At 44.2% G+C, this 24,476-nt stretch overlaps 1 protein-coding gene, 1 non-coding gene and 1 pseudogene across 2 annotated transcripts in view; 1 reads left to right on the plus strand and 2 right to left on the minus strand.

The window, feature by feature from the left end:
* Pax4 (paired box 4) overlaps positions 1 to 4,018 on the minus strand; it is a 6,357-nt gene extending 2,339 nt beyond the window's left edge. Inside the window, exons 1-8 of the mRNA XM_012517262.2 lie at positions 3,754 to 4,018; positions 3,308 to 3,523; positions 2,944 to 3,019; positions 2,255 to 2,380; positions 1,947 to 2,029; positions 1,590 to 1,659; positions 1,111 to 1,166; positions 726 to 867 (exon numbers count right to left, since the gene is read on the minus strand). Of these exons, the coding sequence (XP_012372716.1) occupies positions 726 to 867; positions 1,111 to 1,166; positions 1,590 to 1,659; positions 1,947 to 2,029; positions 2,255 to 2,380; positions 2,944 to 3,019; positions 3,308 to 3,523; positions 3,754 to 3,873 (889 nt within the window). The 5' untranslated portion in view covers positions 3,874 to 4,018. The remainder of the gene's footprint in view (positions 1 to 725; positions 868 to 1,110; positions 1,167 to 1,589; positions 1,660 to 1,946; positions 2,030 to 2,254; positions 2,381 to 2,943; positions 3,020 to 3,307; positions 3,524 to 3,753) is intronic.
* A 9,419-nt stretch (positions 4,019 to 13,437) lies between these two features.
* On the plus strand, positions 13,438 to 13,983 carry LOC101590798 (annotated as a pseudogene).
* An 8,240-nt stretch (positions 13,984 to 22,223) lies between these two features.
* LOC111813031 lies at positions 22,224 to 22,387 on the minus strand. Its single transcript, XR_002818377.1, has one exon. It is a non-coding gene; the product is annotated as a U1 spliceosomal RNA (small nuclear RNA).
* Between the last annotated feature and the right edge of the window lie 2,089 nt (positions 22,388 to 24,476).

Below are 24,476 nucleotides of genomic sequence, written 5' to 3' on the forward strand. Positions count from 1 at the left end.
TTTTTTTTTGTAGAGAAGGGTCTACAGGATGTTCTGGGCCTCTCTACACTAGATCAGACTCACAGTGATCTGCCTGTTTATAGACTCCCAAGAGCTGGGATTACAGGTGCATACCACGACGCCCAGTCTCAATCACCATCTCAGCACACCCCAGGGGTGGAGCCAGCATGGCAGGCCCAGGGATAAATCCCCAGCCCCTGTGCCTCCTTACAGGTGCTTTAATCCACTGAGCTAGTTAGCCGACCTCACAATGTAGGTCTTTTGACTGATTTTGCCTTGTGGTAGTGGCGAGCTAGGCCACACCAGATCCTAATGGGCACCAAGACTGGTGGCAGGCAACAGAAAGAAGGGCAGGAAAAGCAAAGAAATCTTGAATTCAAGGAATTCAATTGAGGGCTTGAGGACCCTGTGGGAGAAAGAGGGGAGCTTGGATTTTCTGCTTCTGCCCCATCCCTCAAAATTAATGAGGGAGAGAAGCTGTGACAAGTTGCCTACCATGGATATGCACCTTGAACCCAAGCCCCCTTCCATTTACCTGCTGTGGCTGCCACTGCTACCATAGACTCAAGGGGTACTAGTCTCCCCAACTTTTTGGATCAGGCAAGAAATGAAGAAAGCTGCACGGAGGTTCACCTGGTAGCACCAATTAGAGATCCAAGCCCTCTGGTAGGTCAGAAGTCAGCCCTCCCCACACCTGCAGGATTGAGGCCTAGCCTGAGTCTTACCCCAGCAGGGCTGCAGACAGGCTTGGGGTGGAGTGTCACTCAGACTCCTTCCTGGTCCTGTCCCCCAGCACAGCTGATAGCAGGAAGGACCCAACAGGTCCAAGGCAGGCAGGGCTGCTGTAGACACACTGCCAGAGGACTGCTAGAAAAAGCAAGAGGAAACCTTCAACTGCCAGTGAGGCTTCCTGTTGAGATCTCCTGCCCCAAAACTGTATCATGCATAACTCTGGAGAGGTCCATTCACATAAAAGACTAGGGGATGACACTTTCTGGAAGTATACAGTGCGGGGACACTAGCAAGTTCTTAATCTTAGCTCAGGCCTTCACCAGAAATGTGAAAAGCAGTGAATTCTTTAGTCTTCCCACATCACAATCTCCCAAGTACCTGTGCAGAGATGATCCCTGAGGAAACCCTTGATACAGTCAGACCCTGAGAAGCACCTACAAGATGAGAGTGGATCCACTCAGAGGAAGCATTGGTTTTGGGGCAGAAGGTATATGGTAAAAGGCGGGGAAGATTAGGTAGAGGGTGGTGGATATCAAAACTCTAAAGTGCCTTCCACCCAGGGCAAAGCCTTGGCAAATTAGAAAAAAAAAAAAAGGATTAAAACTCAGAAATAGTACTAGAAACAGTACAACCCTTAAAAGCGGGGACTGAGTGTACCTAACATCTAGCACAGGACTTGGAACATAGGACTTGCTGTGTAAATATTAGGTAAGTGGATGGATGGATGGATGGATGGATGGATGGATGGATGGATGGATGGATGGATGGGTAGGTGGGTGGGTGGTGGATGGGTAGATGGATACATGGATAGATGGATGGATGAATGAATGGATAAATGGGATGTGCATAGAAATCACCTGGCAGCTGCATTTCCCACTTCAGCTTCTCTTGTCGACGCCATTTGGCTCTTCTGTTTGAAAACCAGACCTGAGAAGAACAGGGACCAAAGAGCTGACTGCTTTCTGCCACCTGACAACTCTGCTTTCAGCACATTTTCCTGACCTAGAACCTTACTCAGACCTAAAACCTCCTACCTGCACACTGCCTTTACTCTCTCTTTCCTCAACTCAAAGGCTTGGGGTAGGAATGAGAAGACAGCAGTCAGCACAAGGGGAATGAGGGACTTTCATTTCTGATTTTTCTCTGTGCTCCAGATCAATTTGTTTCCATCTTCATTTTTCTTGTGATTTGCGCACCCATGTCACAGAGCTTACCCTCACTGTGTCCTCAGGCAGAGAGGTGGCAGCAGCCAGCTTCCCACGGGCCACTGAATCAGGATATTGCCCACGCTGGAACTCTGCAGAGATGAAGGCTCACACAGTGAGGGCACAGGCAGGCAGAAGGGCACAGATCTCCCCCTCAGACCCCACTCTCCATTTGCTACCACCATAAACTTCTTTCCTTCCCAAAGCAGAGTCAGCCATAGCCTGTACCTCTCTGCCTTTGTCCACAGGCCTCAGGGCTGCTACCACCATGACACACCAAAGACTCTTGTGTCCCACCACCCACACAAGCCCAGCACCTTTCTCTAGTGCTTCAGCTTGGCCTGGGGAGAAGATAGTCCGATTCCGGTGACTGGACCCTGGATGGGGACCCTGGGGTGCCTCAGAGGCACTATGAAGATTGGGAAGAGTTGGAGCCAAAATAGCTGTGAAGGAAGACAGAGTCTTGAGAAGGTTTGCAATGGTGAGTCTGCTGGCAGGTGAAATCCCTGAGTCCCTAAGGCTGAGGCTAGGTGAAAGCCACGTGAGTACACAGAGCTAAACTGGTGGAACATTCAATTACTTGAAGGTTGAGGCAGGGACCCTTGGTGACAGTTGTGCTAAGTACCCAGAAATATTTAGGGAAAACAGCATAAGGATTGGTCCAAGTTTGCCCAATCCTATAGAACATGCAGGATTCTCAGAGAAGCTATGCATAAGGCAGAGGTAGGATGTGAAAGACTCCATTCTGTCTCTGTCTTAGCAAATCCTGTGAACCAAGTAGTTAGGGAGCCTAGGTTCTGTTCTAAGGTCTGCTATTTCAAGGGAACCATTTTCACTTCCCTGAATCTCAATTTTATTATTCCAGGACAAAATAAGGGTCCTTGACAGACTCTTCTTATTGGATTGCTGGAAGGGTGATCCAAAAAGGAATGAGAAAGTGTTTTGAGGTATATCAAATACTGAGGTTTGGCTCTGATTACCCCTGGGGGACAACTTCAAGACACACCTGATGACCTTGGTTGTGTCCATTGCAGTCTCTGGTCTTCCTGTAGTGACCGCAGAACTCGATTAATGGAGGAGACCTACACAAGTTAGGGCATTGAATGGAAAAATTGTATAAAGCCAAGCATTGCATCCTGACCATTCACCACATACTCCTTCCCCTTCTGCCTCCACCCTCACATCACACCCAGGTGCAGCTCTTCTCCTCATGCTTTCTTCTTCTCTCTCACCAACCACCACTTTTCAGAGGAGACAGTTTATGAATCAGAAGACCACAGGTGCCCATCTCTCAGCCAAGCAAAAAGAGCTGTTGTTCTTCCCAGATAACTCACTTTGCCATTCGTGGTTCAGGGAAGAAGAGCACTTACACTGGGAGTCTTGTCCTGCGTACACAGCCCTTCAGCACAAAGCTGACGTTGGATCTCCCAAGCAAAGAGGGCTGGACACTCATCCTTCAGCTGGGCAATTCGAGCTACCACAGGGGGTGTTGCCAGGCGTGGCTTGCTTCCTCCAATACCCTTGGGTTGCAACACACCTGTACGGTAGTAACGCCCTAGGATCTTGCTCACACAGCCATTAGATACCTGAAACAGGTAAAAAGCAAGGACAAGTGTCCCTGGAAAAGAAGAAAGCTACAAAACAAAGCAACATTTACTAGACCAAGGCATGAAGTTGAGAGTCCAGACTTACCTTTGGGCACCTAAAGCTCTTCTCAACCTCCAGGGTCTTCTAGGAGGTAACCCAAACCCGCAAATTCCCCATACTTTTGCCTTCAGAGAGGCCCCTTTTCTCTTGGTAAAGCTCTCAGCCCTACCTTAAGGCTCCGTGAGATATCACAGGGCCGCATCCCTCTGACTGCTAGCTGCACAATCTGTTGCCTGGTGTCCAGAGGCAGGGGCCGACCATTCACAAAGAGTCCCCCCAGCTGATTCATGCTGCTGATCCCTGGGAATAGAAAGGAAGCATCCACACACTGTCTCTCCCCAGTCTCCTCACCCACTTTGCAGGTAGTCCCTCGAACCTGGATTCCCAGCACAGATTAAGTTCTCCAGGAGTCTGCTCCCCCCTGCCCTCAAGCTCCTCAAAATGCTCAGAGGACTAAGCATCTACGTAGGCAAGCGCAGGGACTGGAGTTCAATCCCTAGTCCTGCATGCCACACTGGCCCCTCCCCTGAGCGCGCTGAGTCAGCCACCAAGACTGGGCATGGTGGCACATGCCTATAGTCCCAGCACTGGGGAGGCTGAAAACAGGAGGATTACTATGAGTGTGAGCTGCATAGTGAAACCCTGTACCAAATTCATAAAAATAAATTTTTATATTCATAAAAATAAATTTTGTGTGTGTGTGTGTGTGTGTGTGTGTGTATGTATGTATGTATATAACTCAGGCCCTTGAGCTTGCCAGGGAAGTGCTTATTCTACTGAGCCATCTCCCCGGCCCAATGTGTGTGTATTTTTTAAAGAGTACAAAATAGTATTAAAACAAAAATTACAAGTGATTCAGCATTTTATTTAACAAAATAATATGAACTTCACAGTCTTTGTTGTACTGAAACTTTCTTTGGGATGTAGCTTATGTGTGAGTCTTTGCTCTTTGGCTATAGGTGCCAACCATTCTGATCTAAGAGCAACAAGGTAAAGCAAAGAAGGAATAACTGGGAAAAAATTCTCCCTGAACTCTGGCTAAGGACAAGTGAAACTGTGTTAATGGAAACAATGGCCTGAAATAGCCCCCTGTCTCTATGCCTCCCTGCTATTCCCATTTCTCCCAGGCTTCTTACCATCATGTTGCATGTTCTGAGTTGAGCGTCCTCACAGGACAGGAAGCCAACTGGGAAAAAATGAGACAGGGGTGTTCCTTCTAAACACACCTATCCCATTTGGAGGCTGGGTCTGCAATAATAGGGTGTTATTTGGGTGAAGTCTCTTGCCTGAAGGTTTCTTGGGAAAGAAACCATAATGCTTGTGGTAGAGAGTTGGTTTCTAAAATTTACCAGTAGGTTGGCTAAAATTAGAACATTAGAATTCCCTTTACTTTAAGCCCTTATAAAGATCACAGGGCCATCTGAAGGCCATCTGGATCTCTCTGGGTATCCTGAGAAGGGGCTGGCAGGGTGGGAAGGACCTCATTTCCACACATCCATTACAGAAAGACAAGTGAAAAGAAACAAGTCTTCCCCAAGATCACAGTAATTTCTTTCCAAACAGGCAATATCTGCCTCTGAGCATAAGCCATCTTGAGCATAAGCTTTTTCAACCTCTGGCTGGTACACTTGAGCCAGACCCTCCAGGTCCCCACATTCAGGGCATTATGTTTACCATCAGGCAATCTTAGACGACAGTCTCCAAGCCACCAGTTAAATGCTTCCTTCTGACTAGTTCAGGTGAAGGCCCCTGTGTTGTGTTGTGTTGTTATACTCCCTATAAAGCCTTGGGGAAGATGTTGGGTTCATTTCTACCACCTGCAGCATGGGGCTTTGGTCCCACACATTTGAAGCAAAACTGAACAAGCTTGAGGAGCTGGCCTCTACTAGAAGACGTACCTCTTAGGATCCTCTCACCGGCAGGAGTTGTTGCTTCTCTGAAGAGTTCTAGATATCACAGTGAAGCTTCATTTTCAGAGACCACATTTCTGGGATCAGATATTCACCCCCTTAATTAATATTTCTTGAAGATACATTGAAGGGAGGGGAAAAAGAAGCAGAGGTTTATCTGCTAACCCACACAGAAGCCATCTTGAGCACAAAACAGTCTTGGAGTAGCAAGAGCCATGCAGTTCATGTGTTTCCTGCTTTCATCAACAACTGACGAGAGCTGAATCTGTCTCCTGTAACTTCCAGACCCCAGGCTTATACGTGGAACTTTCCCATGACAGTTGTGCTGCTTTGGCTCAGTTAACTCCTCTGCAACTCCTTTTGCATAAGGCATTGGGCATAAGCACATTGCTGGCTGTTTGGACCAAGGGGAGTAAGATGGAAAAAGGACAAGGTCTTTGCTCTCACAAAGATTATAATTCAATCTGGTGGAGAAACTAGCATAGGGGAAACAGCCATGCATTAGAATATGGAACCACAGCCTACTGTGTAAATTCAATAGCTAAATTGAATTTTATTCACTCCCTTTGTGTATCAAGGAGACATATTCCCCCATAAAATTCTCCCCAGAAAACTGGGAAAGAAGGCAAAGTTTTTTTTTAAAAAAATGATATGGATTGGAGGTCCCACATGTCTGGGGCGACCTAGAATGTGAAACACCAGGTTTAGAGTAAAGTAACTCTAGGTCCTAATGACAGGAATCCCTTTTTAGCCAACCCTGCTTTGTGTTTGTGTAATTGCCATCAAAGCAGTGGAGAGAGGGGAGTTAAGCCGGGAATGTAAAGGGTTATATCTGGATAAGAGGTGGGACCCCAGAATCCTAAATCCTAAATCTTTGAGAGGAGTACATCCTCCTAAGTGACCTACAGCCCTGGGTATCCTGAAATATAGGAATACAGGTTCAGTATCTAATCCTGAACAATCACTAAAGCAAAAAGAATCATGCCCCAAATCACAAACAGAAACTCCATTTGCAACAGCCACAGCACATGGTCTCAAAAATAACTGGTACTCATGAGATGAGAAAGCAGAAAAGGGAGCTGAAGGGGCAGAGGGTAACTGCAAAGCCAGAGAAAGCTAGTGGGGCTTGGCCACACAAAGACAGAGAGACAGCATGGGAGGCAGAGCAGACAATAAGCCTGCAGGTGAGCTACCTGGGTAAAGGAAATGAGACGGAAGGTCTCAGTGTCCTGTGCTGGGCTCCCAAGACCCCTTTGGGCTCCAGGAGTGCTGGTAGTCTGGTCTTGGTAACAGCTCCCACTCTGTTTCTGCTTCAGTCCTTCCAGGGGGTCCAGAGCTACAGAAAGCCGTGCTTAGGAGGAGGGCAGCCTTCTGGGAGCAGCCAGTGATGTCATAGGCCATGAGCAGAGGAGAGAGGAGGAGGGAGGTGTGCATGGAGCTGACTGACACTGGTCCTGAGGCAAGGCAAAGCACAGCCAATGATCTACTGTGTCCTGTAGGTAGTCCTCAGCACCCGCCTTGTGTCCACCTCCCAACCTGAAAGAAGCAGCTAGAGTCATTCTCATGCAGGCTCCCTGGATCCAGAATGTACCCTACAGGAGCCAGTACTCTAAAGGACATGATGGCCTTGGAAGATGTGAAGCTTCAGACTGTGTACCCAAATTTTTGAATACAAAAAAGTACAAAGGAGCTTTCCAGGAGCACTGCCATAGTTCATAGACAGAATGCAGATGCCTGCACTTTTGAATCATCTCCTGGGTTATATGTGTAGGACCATAAAAGAAAAATGGACATTAAGTCTAATTCTTAAGTAGTGAATTGACTCCTAAAACTCTGGAAGAAGGAAGCGAATGGACACATGGCACCAGAGCTCTTTCCTGGTTATATCGGCTGCTTGGCTGGGGTAACACGAAGGGTGTGTTCTTTCTTAGAAAGGAGGAGCTCCTAGACTTTAGAACACTGACATAACAGTGCTCTTGGAAATGAGCGCCTAAAGGTAAGACACATTTGAGGTGCTTACAAGGAGACATGTAATCTGTTTTTTCTTCTTCCTTCTCTAGATCTTAGCAGACTCCATTCCACTCGGGACTTGGTGCTTTCACACTCTTAAGTCATTAATGATACTGCCATTCCCACAAAAGACACCCTAGGGTCTCTGGGTCATTGTTGGAGTGAGGGCACCAGGAGCTGAGTAGGTTGTCTCTTCAGAGTGACTTGCTAAAAATGCACATAGCCTCCAGTACTTAGAGGCATTTTTGTTATCATGGTCTTGCACAGATGCCTGGGGGTATGAAGGGACCCACCTGGAAGGAACCTTTGGGTCCATCCCAAACCTTAGCTCCTGTGACTATCATAGAAACCAGGCTGAAGAAAATAGAGCTTAAGACAACAAAACTAGACCCAGAAGTTGGAGGAAGGAAGATTGCATCTCAATGGTAAATGCTTTGGACTTTATAGGATGGGAGTAGGTGTTATACATTTAACTTAATATTAGGGTAGGGAACAGTTCTCAAAAGGCAAATGTATCACAGAGGTAGGGTTTCTAACTTACCTGACACATATTCGCCTTCTCTTCCAGCCTCCTCCAGCAGCCTCACACTGGCCCAGAGACCTGGAGGACAGGAGAGACCAAAGCAGGTGGTTTCAGCACTAAGGGGCAAGACAGCACGCACCACAGAACAAGCAGAGAGCACTTCATCCCAGGGCAGCTGCAGACTGCTGGTCAGTCTATTTAGCGATGCCTGGGTGAAAGGAGGTCCCCAGGAAGCCATAAGGTGCCCCTACTCTATTGCCCCTTTTCTGCCTCATCACTCTCCCCAGCCTCTAGGAGCTCAAGCCTCATGTCCTAACCAGTTATGCTCATAGACAGCTGCTTGAGGATGGAGAAAGGGGTGAGGGGGTGGGGGGAGAAAGGACAAGCCCTGGCAGATGGTGGTGGCAGCGATTTCCCCCATAAACTACCCTCTCCCTCCGCCTTTACGACGGGCTCTTGGGTCTGAACAAACAGAAGCATTCGACCCAGAGGTGACTGGGGGAGGGAAAAGGGGAAAAGGGCCCTGGCGGGGGGCCTAGCAAGCCCAAGCGCTCAGCCTCTCAGCCCTCTGCCGAGCGCACCAGACTGTTTGAGGAGCAAATATCTGCCTTCACTGTCTGACTCTCTCCACTGCCCCCACCGGGTTTGGGGCTAATTGTCCCTCATTAGCTGGGCCCAGGCCCCAGGCTGCCGCCAGCCCCCGCCATCTGCTCACAATTATACATTAACTCAGAGGTCTTGCCACCCGCCAGCCAGGCTGTGCGCCCCTCTCCGGGCCAGCCATGGCCATTCCAGCTTATCCCTCACTCTGTATGTAGAGCCTTCACTGCTGACTTCTTCTACCCTTGGGAGCCCTTGCTGTGAAGCTTGTAGCTATAGTGAAAGTCCTGTCCCTGGGAGAGCTGGCTGCAGTTCCTTTGCCTTCCTCACTGAGCCAGAGGCCAGCCAAACCCGTGCGTAAAACTGGAGAGGGTAGGGCGCGGCCAGCGCAGAGGTGCGCTGGCTTTGGTCTGACACTTCGCCAGAGGATTTTGGCACCTTCTGGGGGGGCGGTGTCACCGGTTGCAAGCTGTTTACCACCTCCTTGCGGAGCCTTTGAGTAGGATGTGGGGTTCTGACCCCATCTTCCCTCTCTTCTGAGCCCCTTCTCTTACCCGCCCTCCTCCTTCCAGAGCGCACGCGCCACCTATCCAAGCTCACTCTCTGCTAGCCGGCATCCCCCACTTTAAAGCTCTAGTGGTTTTCTTGCTACAAAAACTTGGAGGCTTCTTAAGTTCTCTGGCTATTCCTTGAGTTGGGGACCCTCACATTAAAGTTGCATTCCGCACCTCAAAAGATTCTTCAGTCACCTTGCCCAGATTCTGCTCCAACACCCAAACAACCCTCTCTACCTACAAATTCCAGCAGCTCCACTTCTAGGAGGTTGGTGCCTGGCTCCCTCCCTCTGATCGCCCCAGGAGGGTAGTAAAGCTCACACCTTCCGAACGGTGGCTTGTAACTGGGGACTCAGAGGGAAATCTCTGTCCCTCTTTTGCTCAGTGAGTCCCTAGCCTTTGAGTGCGATATTACCTCATGTTTGTGCTAGGACCACAGTGGGTCGGTTGGGTGGAGTGGCGAATCTGCGCTGCCTTAGATTAATTCCCCAAAGAGCTGGGGAGTACAGACGTGAGAGCCCGCTAGACCAGAAGCCCAGCACGGAGGGACGCTCAGGAGGGGAAGAGCCCAGCCCAGAGCTGGCAGGTCAGAAACCAAGGCTGGGACCGTCGCAGACCAGGATGGGCAGGATGACACTCTGTGAACCACCCTTGGAGAGTACCTTCTTCGTGGATCCACAACCCTGCAATGTGCGGAGAGGCTGCGCGACGCCAGGGCTTCTCAGACTGGGCTGCGCCTAGAATCCAGAAGTCCAGCTGGTTTCCTAGGAACTGCCAGCCCTGCACTGAGCCCACTCTGCACTACGCTAAAGGAGGCGGAGGAGCTGGGGAGGCAGACCAAGAGTTTGTTTATTTGTGCTAAAATATGATATTTTAATAAACCTTATTTTTAGGATAATAGTAGAAGTACAGAGAAAAATCTAAGATAATGAAGAAAAATTCCATATATTTCATATTCAGTTTCCCCTATTAATATTTGTGTTAATATATTTGTTATACTTAATAAACCAATATTGACATACTATTAGCTAAAGTCCATACACTTCAGATTTACTCATTTTTCCCTTAATGTTCTTTTTCTTTTCCAGGGTTCCACTTTTCATTGAATCATGACATCTTAGGTTCATTCTTCTTTTGGCTATGATGGTTTTTCCAACTCTTTGATGACTTGGACAGTTTTAAGGAATCAAGTACTGTATAGAATACCCATGATTTGGGATCTTTTTCATTTTTATTTTTTAAGTTAATGCATAAGGCCACAAGAATTGTGCATATTTATGACATACCTAATGTGATGTTTTGATGCATGTATACACTGTGTGATGTTTAAATCAAATTGAGGATACATGTATATCTTCAAACATCTATTGTTTATGATAAAAAATTCAAAATCCTTTTCTCTAGCTTTTTGAAATATGTAGCACACTATTATTATCTATGGTCACCCTACTGTGCAATAGCCCACCAGCACATCCTACTCATATCTAGCTGTAATTTAGTATTCAGTGATCAATCTTGCACCATCCTTTCCTCCTCCAGGAATCTTTCTAGCACTTTCCTCATGTTAGATTGAGAATTTAGAGGAAAAAGTCCAAAGAAGTACAATACCATTTCCATTATGTCATATTAAAGATTTATGATGTCATCAGGATTTATTGCTGCTGATGCGACTCTCATCACCTGGCTGAGGCAGGTTTTGTCAAGCTTGTCCACTGAAGCTACCCTTCCCCTCCAACTTCTCCATATAGGACTTTTCTGAAAGACAGTACTATGCACAACTCATACTAAAAGAGTGGGGAGTTATGCTTCACCTAGTGGTGAGCAGGGTTTCTACCTACCTATTTAATTTGAATTTCTCCTGTTATACAGAGTAGTCTTCTACTTATTCAATAACTTATTTATATCAATCTGGATTTATTTTATATATAAGAAGCTTTTATTTTTGAGTTGTATTCCAGCATCCCACTTTCGTTTGTTGCTCACATTGCCCTTTAGGAAATTTTTGAGTTGGTTCCTTTGTCCTATTGGCCTGCTCTTATTGACCAGATCCCCTGGGAGATTGGTTGAATTTTGTTGAGGAGTGTTTTTATGATTTCACACTTTCTGGTATCAGTTTATGTTGGATATTTCTGACCACTCTCCTAGAATCAGCCATTGCACCTAGGAACCCTGGTCCCTTTTATTGGACAATGGTATGAGAACCCAAATTCTGGGCCTTTGGGTGCTTGTTGGTACTAGGATATCAATGTTTATTGGTTGTCTCAGCCTAAGAATAAAGAAATGTAGATGTATATTCTAGTCATGGTACATATATATGTTCATAAATATTTCTATCAGTAACCATTTGTATCTACATAAAAATAAACATGTTGCCTCCCAACTGTAATCCATTATTACATGGATCATTCTAGTTTCTTCTCTGCTTTTTGTAAAACCCCATTATAACATGAGAAATCCAGTACCTATAATCTACCATCAATTTATTTGATGTGCAGTTGCCCAGTTACCCAAGAACATTTAAATCCCTGGAGTGAGGGCTGAAAGATGCCTAATAGATATGGGACCTTGGGTGCAACAGTCACCCTTGCTGGGCTTCGCTTACCCTTTTGCTAATGTGGGGGCTTTCACCAAGCAACCTCTTTTTTTTGCGGAACCGGGGATTGAACTCAGGCCCTTACGCTTGCCAGGGAACCATCAATTTATTTGATTGTTCAACTCCAGTACACTTTGTTGTAGCATCATAGTTGTGGGTTATTTTGTGTTTTGTTTTTCTTAAGGCAGGGTCTCACTATGTAGTGCAAACTGGCCTGCCTTGAGCTTGCTTATGTAGCCTAGGCTAGCCTCGAACTCATGGCCATTCTCCTTCCTCAGCCTCCCAAGAGCTGGGATCACAAACGTGCACCACCATACCCAGCATGTGGCATCACAGTTGTTAACACAAACTGTCTCAGTTAAAAAATAAAAAATAAATTTAAAAGACTTCATCAACTAAGGTACAGTGCTTATATACAATGTCTTTTAATCTTAAGAGTCCTTCCATTTCCAAACTAGCATAAATTAGCATCTTTATCTCTGCCCTTTTTTGTGAGATCATTTCACATGTATATGGTACAGGTAACTTTGTAATATTCTGCAATGCATTTTAGGTTCACTTGACCTCTTACATGATTTTTGAAATTGCATACATTAAAGCTCATCCTTTGTGTTCTGCAGATGCTCCAGAAGTCTTGGAAGTTCTTCAGGTGTCAAATGCATGGTGTTATGAATCCACAATTATCACACTGAATAGTTTCATCACCCTGAAAGATCAGGTGGCTCCCTCTCAGCCTCTGGTAACCACTGATCTTTTATCATTGCTAAAGTTTTACCTCTTCCAGAATAACATATAATGGAAAATCATGGAGTATGTAGCCTTTTCAGGCTTACTTCTTTCAGGTAGAAATATGTGTTCAAGATTAATCTATGTCTGTTTATAGCCTGATAAGTTATTTCTTCTTATTGTTGAATAATATTTTATATGCAGTTTTACCAATTTACCCATTCATTTTTTGACAGACATCCTGCTTTCTTCCAGGTTTGGGCAATTATAAATAAGGCTCTATGAACATTCAAGGGGAGGACTTGTGGTACATACATTTTCAACTCATTTGGGTAAATACCAAGGAACACATTTGCTTGATTGCACCTGAAGCCGGCATTTAGCTGTGTGAGAAACTGCCAGAGCCGTCTTCCAAAGTCAGTGTACCATTTTATATTCCAAGCAACAGGAGATTGCTTCTGTTGATTTGTATCATTGTCAGAAATTAGCATTATTAGGGGTCTTGTTTGTTGTTAGTATTTTAACTATTTTAGTAGATGTTTATAGAAAATTTTATTTTTTAATTCACAATTTCTTAAAATAAATGATGTTGGGCATCTTTTCAGATGCTTATTTTCCTTCTGTACATATTCTTTAGTGAAGTGTCTTTCAGCTTTGTTTCCTGGGGCTGGGAATCAAACCCACAGCTTCATGTATGATGTGCAAGTGCCTACCATTGAACAACATCCCCAGCCCTGGTCCTCTTAGATTTGCTTGTTTTCTAGTTGTTGAGTTTTAAGAGTTCCTAAAATACTTCAGACATCTTTATCAGATATGCTTTGCAAATATTTTCTCTAAGTCTGTAGTTTGCTTCTGATTTTTTAATATTATCTTTCTTAGAAATCAACACCTGGCTCAGAGCAGCTACCCCTGAGGTCTTTGGCCAGTATCCACAAGCATGGGGAATAGCTTCACGAACGTCTTCAAGGGCCTTTTTGGCAAAAACGAAATGTACATTCTCATGGTGGGCTTGGATGCTGCTGGAAAGAGGATGATTCTTTATAATCTGAAGCTTTGTGAAATTGTGACCACCATACTTATCATAGCTTTCAGTGTGGAGACTGTTGAATGCAAGAACCTCAGCTTCACCGTGTAGGATGTGGGTGGTCAGGACAAGATTCGACCACTGTAGTGCCACTACTTCCAGAACACCCAAGGCTTGATCTTTGTGGTAGACAGCAATGACAGAGAATATGTGAACGAGGCCCATGAGGAGCTCATGAGGATGCTGGCTGAGGACGAGCTTGGGGATGCTGTCTTCCTCATGTTTGCCAACAAGCAGGACCTCCCCAACGCCATGAAAGCAGCTGAAATCACAGACAAGCTGGGGCTGCACTCTCTATGCCACAGGAACTGGTACATTCAGGCCACCTGTGCCACCAGTGGGGACAGGCTCTACGAAGGATTGGACTGGCTCTCTAATCAGCTCCGAAAACAGAAGTGAACCAAGACCTCCTTCCCCTCACTTCCTCCTTCTCTGCCCTCCGCCTTCCTCTCATGTGGCAAAAGTTGTGGCTCTGTGGTCCTGAGTGCCAGAAGCTGTCTCCATGGGTTGGTCACAGCATGCACGCATCATGCAGTACATGTGCAGACGCAGCCTACAGCCAGGTTTTTACTTAATGTAAATAGTTTCTGTTTCCACTGAGGCAGTTTCTGGTACTACTGTGTAATATTACTCAGCTTTTTTATTGTAAAGAAAAAAAAATCAACCCACTGTTAGTATTGAGAAGGGATTTGGGTGCAGGGACACCTGGCCTCCAGGAGCTGCTGAGCTGTAGATTGGTATCAGGCTCCATTTGGTGGTTGGTGCATAACCCAAACTCAGTGCATTTTTAAAAATAGTTAAAAATTACAAGGTGAGGAGAACTCTTGAGCACATAGAAGGGAGACTATTCCTAAGGCAGTTCAGCCTGATCATCAGATCAGCTGTTCCTCTGGGAACTCCAGAGATGTGACAAACAAATGCCATCCACCGCACAATCACAGTCTAGACCCTGTGGCCCACCTGTCTTTGGGTCACCTGCATTCCATAGCATTGTGCTTGTACTCATGCTCACATGGTCACCTCGGTCAGTGTGCAGTGGAGTGGCAGCCTATTCCCATTGCCCACTCAGGATCTGCATTAGTCAAAGTCTGGGTCTCACCAGCAGGAGCGCGGACAAGCTGGGTCAGTTGGTCCACCCCAGACCACAGTCCCGGAGCACCCCCACCTCCATGTGTGAAGTATCTTCCTCCCTCAGCCGCAAAGGTCCAATTTGCCATCAGAAAAGATGACCTCTACTTTTTCTTTTGTATTTTGATAAATACTGAAGAAGCTGGAGCTGTTAAATTTACCTTAAGAAAGTTCAGAACTGGTTTATTTGGTGTTGTAGAACCTCCTACTGCTTTCAATACAAGATTAGTAATCAACCGTTTTGTATATTTGTTTTCAGTTTTCATTTTGACAAGCACTGTAATTATAGTTATTAGAATAAAGTCTCTTAACTGTTAAAAATATTATCTTTCATAAAGCAGAACATTTTAATAAAGTTGCATCTATCAGTTTTTTATGTATCATGCTGTTAGTTTGTGTCTGAAAAAGTCATCATTTCATTCGAAGTCACTTAGATTTTCTTCTATTTTCTTTTTTGGAAACATTATTTTGGTTTATTATCCATTTTGACTTGATTTTTTGTGACATATGTAAGGTCTGTATCTAGGAGTTTTTTTGTACATATGTCCTAATTGTTGAGTATATGTTGGGAAAACTACTCTTTCTCCTTTAACTGCCTTTGATTAAAATTAATTGACTATATTTGTATCACTTTATTTACGGGATCTTCATTTATTCCATTGATTTTTGTTTCTATTCTTTCACCAATACCATACTATCTCCAGTATATAGTTTTATAACATGTCATGAAGTCAATCCTCCAACTGTAAGTCCTCCAACTTTATTCTTTTCCACACTGTGCTGTCTAACCTGCGTATTTTGTTCTGGTTTAGTTTGATTTTTTGAGACAGGGTCTCTCTATGTAGTTAAAGCTCACCTTAAACTCATGATACTCTTTCTGACTCAGCCTCCACAGTGCTGGGATTATAGGCATGTACCACTATGCCCCCCTAACATATGTCTCTTTTTTCTTTTTAATTTATGTATTTGATACAGGGTCTCACTACACAGATTGGACTCATAGTGATCCTCCTGTTTTCAGCTTCCCCAGTGCTGGGATTACAGGTGTGCACCTCCATGCCCGGACTCCATCACCGGCTCAGCATGCCCGGAATTGGGGCTGGTGCATCCTGCAGTACTGGGGATCGAATCCAGGCTCTGTGCTTGCCTATGCAGGCACTTAGTCCCCTGAACCATCTCACCATCCCAATATATGTCTTTTGAATACAAACATTAGAATCAGTATAACAATCTCTACAAAATAGCTTGCTGAGATTTTGGTTGGGATTATATTGAATCTATAGCTTAAATTGGGACTGGGGAGATAGTTTAGCTGTTTAAGCTCCTACCTGGCAAGTGCAAGGTTCAGAGTTCAATCCCTGCTACAAAAAAAAAGTATAGATTAAATTGGGAAGAATGGACATTTTAACAACATTGAATTTTTCAATCCATGAACATGGACTATCTCCTCCTTTATTTAGATATTTCTTTCATCAGAGTATTGTGCTTTGCCTCATATAGACTCCATGCACATATTATGTTAGATTATTACTTAAGTATCTTACGTTGATGATTTAGGTAAGTGACATTATTTTTATTTATTTTATTTTTTATTAATTTATTTGTTATGTGTTTGGTACAGGGTCTCACCCAGCAGCTTAGACCTCACAGCTCAGACAGCAGTAGTGATCCTCCTGCTTTCAGCCTCCCTAGGTCTGGGATGAGGCCGACACAATGCCCAGCTTCAAAAATGTTTTTGAAGCTTGCGCCACCATCCCCAGACTAGTTGGCCACTCAGTGAGCCCTGGGGTGAGGCCGACACTGGCATGTGGGTCCCAGGAAGGTTAAACATTTTTGAAGCTGGGCATTGTAGTGGACTGCAGTCCTGGCACTTTGGGAAGCTGATGCAGGAAGTCACAAATTCAAGCCCAGCCTGGGCATCTTAGCAACATGGGCAGGGGAGTGAGAATGGGGAGATTTAGCTCCTTTGAAGGCTCTGCGTTTAATCCCCAAAACTGCAAAAAAAATTAAAAAATGCTTTGTGGGCTGGGGAGATAGCTCAGCAGTCTAAGCTCTTGCCTGGCAAGCATAAAGGAGCCAAGTTCAATCCCTAGTACCCCATGCCTTGCTGGCCCTGAAACCAGGTGTGGTGGCGCACGCCTGTAATCCCAGGGCTGGGGAAGCTGAGACAGGAGGATCACTATGAGTCCAAACTGTGTAGTGAGACCCTGTATAAAATAAATAAATATTTTTAAGTCACTTTGGGAGACTTGATATCAATTTTTTTATTTTCAATATACTATTTTAAAAAGCAGTTTTTTGTTTATAGCAAAAATAAAGTGAAAGACATGCATTTCTCCCAGATTTGTCCTCTTATGTGCATATGCTCCCTCGTTGTCCCTATCTTTCATCAGGGTGGAAGACACAATTCATGAACTTGAACTATAAGTTTGTACAGACATGTTTATCAAGTTGATGAAGTTCCCTTCTCAGTTTGCTGAGTTTTTTTTTTAATTATAAGTGGATAATGAATTTTGTAAATGCTTTTTCTATATCAACTGATAAGCTTATAAGATTTTTTCTTTGGGGCCAGGGAGATAGATAGTTCAGTAGAATAAGCACTTGCCTGGCAAGCGCAGGGTCCTGAGTTCAATCCCCAGTACTGAAAAAAAATAAAAACCTTCTTTAGCTTATTGATGTGGTGAATTAAACTGATTTTTAAATATTTAACCAGCTTAACGTACCCAATAAACCCATTTGATCACGTTTTATAATTCTCTTCATTCAGTGTTGGATTCAGTTAGCTAATATTTTGTTACGGATTTTTGCATCTATGTTCATAAGAGACATTGATTTACATTTTCCCTTTTTATAATGTGTTTCTTTTGGAATCATGGAATGTTTGCCTCATAAAGTGAGGTAGGAAGTATTTAATCAGCTATTCAGCTTTGAGAGCAAGGGCAAGTCTCACCACGCATATGTAACATGGGCTGAGCGCCGAACACATTCACCTCCTGTAATAGTGTCCCGCAGAGCATGGACTTCTAGTACTCCAGACTCCATTCCCATCCCAGCCTTTCTATGCCATCTGCATGATTTTGGATCTGTTAACTGATAATTCAATAAACAATTATTGAAGCCAGGAGTGATGACACATGCCTATAATCCCAGTACTGTAGGCTGATGCAGGAGGGTTGCTGGATTTCAAGGCCAGTCCGGGCTACGTATTGAAAGCCTGTCTCAAAAAATGACAAAACAAAACAAAAACTCAAATAATTATTGAATGTGTGCTGGGAAGTGGAAAAACAGCAATGAATTGTTTAAAAAAAAAAAAAGCCAAGGTGGTCGCTCGCACCTGTAATCCCAGCACATGGGAGGCTGAGGCAGGAGGATTGCTGCAAGTTTGAGGCCAGCCTGATCTACATAGTGAGCCCCTGTTGCAATCAATCAATCAATACCAAAATCCCTGCTCTTTTTCAGCTTCCATTTTTTTTCTTAAGGTTATACAGTGGGCCGGGAACATAGTTCAGTGGCACAAACACCTGTCTAGCAAGCACAAGTTCCTGAGTTTGATTCATGGTACCAAAAAAAGAAGGTTATACAGTACTTTGAAACTTTTTGTGCTTTATTCGCTCACGTTTGTAAAATGGAAATGACAATATAGCTACCTCATCTGGTCACTATATCATGTAAGTTAATCTGCATTTGTAATTATTATTATTACTGTTATACACAAGCAGTTAAATTTATTATCTACTGAGTTCAATACTTAGAGTCTCAGAGATTCTCAGACCATCTTCTCTACTCTAACTCTGTACTCCTGTCAGTTCTGTGTCTTCGGTTAGCCTCTTCATCTCTGGGCTCATTAACCTATTGAATGAATTTCCTTTTCCTGTCTAGAGATACCTTGCCTACCACAGTTGGGCAACTACCTTTCGCGTCTTTGAAACATGCCAAAATTTACATCTTTTGAAAGGGAAGGGAACAAGAGAGGAGCCCAATAATGATCCACGTCTTCACATGTATTCCTCCTGAGGGGTGTGGGGTCTCTTGGTTTGATATACGTTACAGTGAGAGGTGACTAGATCCGTTTTCTCAGTTACTCAAAACAAGTTCCGACTGGAGAGGAAAAAAAAAAAACCCACAAAAACTCAGTGGTAACTTTCCATGGCTTAGCAGGGTACAAAGGAAGTGGGCAAAGAAACTCACTTCCTGTGGACAAGGATTCTACCTGCGTTCCAGAAATTCAGAGCCCTTCCTCTTTACTATGTCCACAAAGGTCCCCAAAACAACACCTGCTCAGCCTGACAGAAGCTCTACACTACCTAGAGAACAAGCTATGCAAAGACAGGTAATTATAAATAAAGTCTTATTACTGTCTTTGGCTTGATACCATTAAACACAATAACCAAACACTAAATGATCTCTTGCTCAGAATTTCATTACCAGCCCAGCTGGCATCCTCTGCTCACTAATGCTTCTTTACTAATCCTCATATCCACTTCTTGATTCTAAATCAGACACCCTCTGAAGTCTACAATCACCTTCGCTCCCCTCCCCCTCCTTTCTTCTCTCTTCTTCCTTGCCTTCCCTCCTTCCTTTTTCAGACAGCCCAATATTAATGTTAAGGGAAAGCTCCTTTTTCTCTCCAAGTTTTGTTTCTTCTCTTACCTTCTAACGTTTAGACCTTCACAGTCACCCTATCTCCACCAAATTTGCGGGTTTCTCTTTAATCTCCTGGTCCTTTGAGTTATTTCTCCTACTTTTATGTTCTCACAAATGAATGTATAATTATAATTGCTCCAACGTTTTAACGGAGTTCCCTGTCCTCGGCCACCTGGTTCAGTCTCTCGCCAGCTTGGCAGAGGGACGTAGCCAATAGGGTTAGCTCTCGGGCTCCCCCTGCAGGTTGCCTATGGCTTTGCATTCTGTAAGATCAGCCGGCAACCCAGTCTTCATACCTCCTCGAACAGCCTGAGCAACGCGCGACTGGGAAGCGGGGAAGGGGAGCCACAGAGCCCAGAGAGCCAGAGAGCCGCAAAGGTAATGCAGAGCTCCGAGGCACATGGCAGCAGCGAGAGCTCTGAGATTCCAGCTCAGAGTTCACTCCTCCCTCACCAGGAGTCTCACTTTCTCTAGGGAAAGAATTGAAAAGACAGGCTCTGGAATCCAACAAAATAAAATCCTTGGACCACATTGACACTGTTGGGAGGAAGCTGGGTTTAAGGCTAGAATTCTCCTTCTTGAAGAAACGAGGACTGCATCCTAAAACAGCCAGTGAAAGAATCAACCAAAACATCTAACCTAATCACCCAAAGTACGAATCATAGTACCCCAGAGAGAACAGTAATTATCTTGGGGCCGCAGCAAGAATTCTAGCTTCCCTCTGGGATTTTATTTTCTTTTTCATTGTAGTACAATGCAAAGTATCTTCAAGGGAACAATTTCGGAAGGGTAAGGCCATTCACAGTGTTTTACAGTCATCTCTACTTTCCATCTCGAGAACTTTTTCCATCAGCTCAAACCAAAACGGTATCTTTTAAGCGGTGACTCTGTGTCCCTCCTCCCCTCAGCCTTTCAGAATGTCCCTTCTACTTTCCACCTCTCTACATCTGCCTGCTAAGGACTACCTACCATAGTATAATAAGGCATTTATTCTTGTGTATCTGGATTAGTGTGTTGCTTTTGAGAACAGAGAATTATTTCTATTTTTTCTTCCTGTGTGATTGATCCGTGGATTGATCAAACCCAGGGTGAAGAAAGGGTAGCATGGAATTCTCATGCATGCTTCCTTTTCCCTTCTCTTCTACAACCTGGTCTTCATGAAAAATGAAAGCTTCTTTTGAAGTTATTGGTAAAGTTTTAGAGAAAGAGTGGGAATGTCAATGTATGAGTCTTGGGCAGTGATGAAGATGTCAGTGTATGAATTTCAAATGCAAAGCAGTTGTGCACGGCAGTGTCTAGCCAACATGAGACTCCCTTAGAGATTATAGCTCACGCATCTTGAGTGCTTAGGGGGGCTGCTCTCCCCAGGATGCTTGGCTTCCTCTGACCTGGCAGATGAGTTCTGCTGAACTCTGATCTGGCCAGACAGGCAACAAAAAGACAGAGGGCAGAAGAGAGGAATTAAGATGCCAAAGTGAATCCTGCCTCCCAGTTTTTAAGTTCTTTTTCTACCAATCAATATTTGTCTTTTAGAAAAACATTAAGTTGCAATCTTGCCAATTAATGCAGTAAGAGACAAAAGTTTAAAGTAGGGGGAAGAAGTATACAGGGGGAGGATAAGGAAGGAGAAGGCAGGGGAAACGCTAGCCTCTGGAATTCTGACTTCACCTGTCCTCCATCTAGAAACAGGGTAGGGCATCACCATCCATTGTGCACAGGAGAGCACACTGCTTAAACAAACAGATTTAGGTCAAACTCTGTCACTGTTTTGCAGACCTCAACTTTCTAATGAATAAAAGTAATCTTAGTTCACCTCTCCATTTCATCATAGGAAACTGTTTTAGTTTGCTACAGAGGCTCTAACAAGGTACTGAAAACCAAATACCTTCACAATAGAAATTCATCTTCTCACAGTTCTGAGGCCAGCAGTCAGAGAGTAAGATGTCAGCCAGGCCATGCTCTGTCTGTGAGTGGCACGGTAGGATCTGGTCTAGATTTTTCTACTGGCTTCTAGTAAGTCCTTGATTTGAGGGAGGCAGCATAGCTCCAAATCCTCGCATGAAAACATGTTCAATATCATTGGCTGTTAGAGAAATTCAAACTGAAACAATACAGAGAGTCCATCTTACATCAGAAAGAATGGCAATTGTCAAGAAATCAAAGACTAGGAGATGCTGGTAATGGCTTCAGTGAACCCTCCCATATTGCTGGTGAGAGTGAGTGTAAACCTTATGTACAAACACATACTAATAAAACAATTTTTAAAATATCCCCAGGATTTTTGAAGCTTCACAGATATGAGTATCTTGTCCTAATTCAAGGTAAAGGTTATAAGAGACTTCCTTTAATCTTTGCTTTGTTGGAATAGAACTTTTCTTGGGAGAGGAAACATAGATAATCAAGTTGAATAAAAGGGGGAAAATTGCCTAAGGTCCTAGATAAAAGCTTCGGTAGCAGAAACAGAGACTTGTTGCTGTGGCTTAAAGCAATGCCTAATCCAGCCTAGCATTTTGCTTCTAGGAATGTTAAAAAATAAAAAGTCTCATCTGATGAGCAGAACAAACAGGTTGACAGGGGGCCTTGTGAGATAAGTGAAAGTGGGCATATAAGAAAAGTTATGAAATGGAAAATGTGCGATGACTCCAGGGTCTGTGGGAGGGGTGAGATACTTTCTAACAGGCTTCCACCATTGGGAAGTTGGGGTTTGGTGTTTTTCAAGAGGAACAATACAACACAGAATACATATTTTATAAGATTATAAGGGAATCGGGCTGGGGAGATGGCTCAGTAGGATAAGTGCTTGACGGGCAAACGCAAGGATCTGAGCTCAATCCCCGGTTCCACAAAAAAAAAAAAAAACAAGATTACAAGGGAGAGCATGAAAGCAGTCCCTCACTACCACAAATTATGTAGTCTAGTTTGCCACATGGGGAGAAATCGAAGGGGTTAGCACATCCAGAGTGCAATGTTATCGCCTAGCCCTGGAAAAACGACCTTCGTGATCATGGCATCTACCCAGTGGAATGAGTATATATAAGATTATTTATAGTAGTCATCCAAAGAATCATACAATAGAATCATCCAAAGAATGCAATAAATCTGTCCACTCACTAAAAACCAAGGAATCCAGCTAAAGGCCTAGTCTTATGACAATGTCTCATGCAGGCCTGCTTCACGGATCTGCACTGGGAAGGTCCAAAGGTTAGTGGTGGAAGCTAGAAAGTCTATGCCAGTGGGATGAAGGATCTGTGCTAGCAGGCTGAGGGATAGGCACTGGAGCCAGGAAGTGATGCTCCATGTAAGAAACAGAGCTACCCCTAAAAGTACCACAGACATCCTCAGCGACAGTGAGGTACTGAGTTCCTCCAATGCTGAGAGAGGCCAAGTTCTCATCAGGAAAGCCAATGCAACAAGCTTCTGCAGAAGACTGAGCAGTACACCATCCTCCCCTCTGGAATCAGGAAGCAATGCTCAAAGTGAGGACCAGCGCTTTCCAAAATGAGCTGTCCTCGGTGACAATGAGGTCCTGAGCTCCTCCTCTGACAAGAGCAACCAAGTTCATCAGGAAACCATTGTTAATTTCCTATCATCTTGTTTTAAAATCCTGCGTGCGTTTTATTGGTTTTTTTCTTTCTTCAAAACAAAAATTAATGAGCACATGAATTTTACAGGTATGCTGAAATGAAGAAAAATGCTGAAATAGGAAAGAGTCTTTTGCTACTTTTCTGGGCTGTTGTTTTATGGTCACATGGGACTCACTCCTCTTCATTCTCTCTTACCCAGGCAACCTGATCAGGAGGTCAGAACAGTATAATGCTGTACCTATCAGTCATGCTGTCATTGAGGAGAAGCAATTTGCTCTCTTGCCAAGGTGAACTCTGGATGGTGCTGGCCAGCTGACAGGCCTGCTGGGCCCATGGGCTGTAGAGAAGCAAGTCTTCCCTGAATACGTGGTTAGAGTTTTGCTTCTGGGCTCTTCTATAGCATTATGCAAGCAGTGCACATGGCCCAGCACTGCACTGTGGGAAACTAGACTCGCGCTCCTGAGAGACGCTAGGACGGGAGGGGAGAGGGAGCCTCTGGGAGCAGCCAAGCACTTCAGGGATACTCTAGAGCTCTCTTGAAATTTGAATCTCTTCCCATTAAGTCATATTTGTCTTTTTGTTGTTATAGTTGTTGCTGAAAGTAGTTCTTGTCCAAATTTAAACTATTGCAATGGTTTTCTGATATTAGACTGCAAGTCCTATAATGTAGAGATTTTGTCTGTTTTTGTTCCCTGTTTCAGGGATAAAGCTTTAGACCAGAGGAACAGCTCAAAGGCCCTAGGTTGGGAAAGAGGTTTTTCTTTGGTTTGTTTGTTTGGTTGGTTGGTTGGTTTCGCTTTTTAAGCATATAAATGTCACATGCTCTGTGTTTTGTTAGCCTGTTTCCATCCCATACTCTGAAGCACTCTTAGGGGAGCAAACTCTACTAACTGGTCTTTTTTTTTTTTGGTGGAACCGGGGATTGAACTCAGGTCCTTGTGCTTGCCAGGGAAGCACTTATTCCACTGAGCCATCTCCCCAGCCCTACTAACTGGTCTTTGCTGAATGATACAGTGTAGTTTAATTCCAAAATTATCTTGTTGTTAGACAAAATTAGTGCATTGAACCCAGGCCCTCACACCGAGCTACATTGGTAGCCCTGTATGTATGTATGTATGTATGTATGTATGCCTGTATATATGTAAGTACATATGTGTGAGGGTTGTTTTGTTTTACTTTGGATCTCCCCATGTCTCTTGACATGGTCTTGAGTTCACTATGTAGCCTAGGTTGGCCTCAAACTCAGGGTGATTCTCCTGCCCCAGCTTTCTGAGTGCTGGGATTATAGATGTGTGTCACCACACCTAGCTTAATTTTTCTATTTTGAGAGGCATCACACCAAGTCACTAACTTGATTGGCTGAGCTTGTACTTGCAGTCTTCTCCTTCATTAGCCTTGCAAAGTGTGATCCTGTACCTACTTCATAAGTTATTTCTTACTGGCATTTATGCCACCCTGGAAGGCATAAAGCACAGACTTTGGATAAGAAAGAGAGAGAAATGATTACTTGCATATGTTTTCTCTGTGGCAATAGTG

This window comes from Octodon degus, unplaced genomic scaffold, assembly GCF_000260255.1.
Source record: "Octodon degus isolate 3935 unplaced genomic scaffold, OctDeg1.0 scaffold00160, whole genome shotgun sequence".
Taxonomy (NCBI): domain Eukaryota; kingdom Metazoa; phylum Chordata; class Mammalia; order Rodentia; family Octodontidae; genus Octodon; species Octodon degus.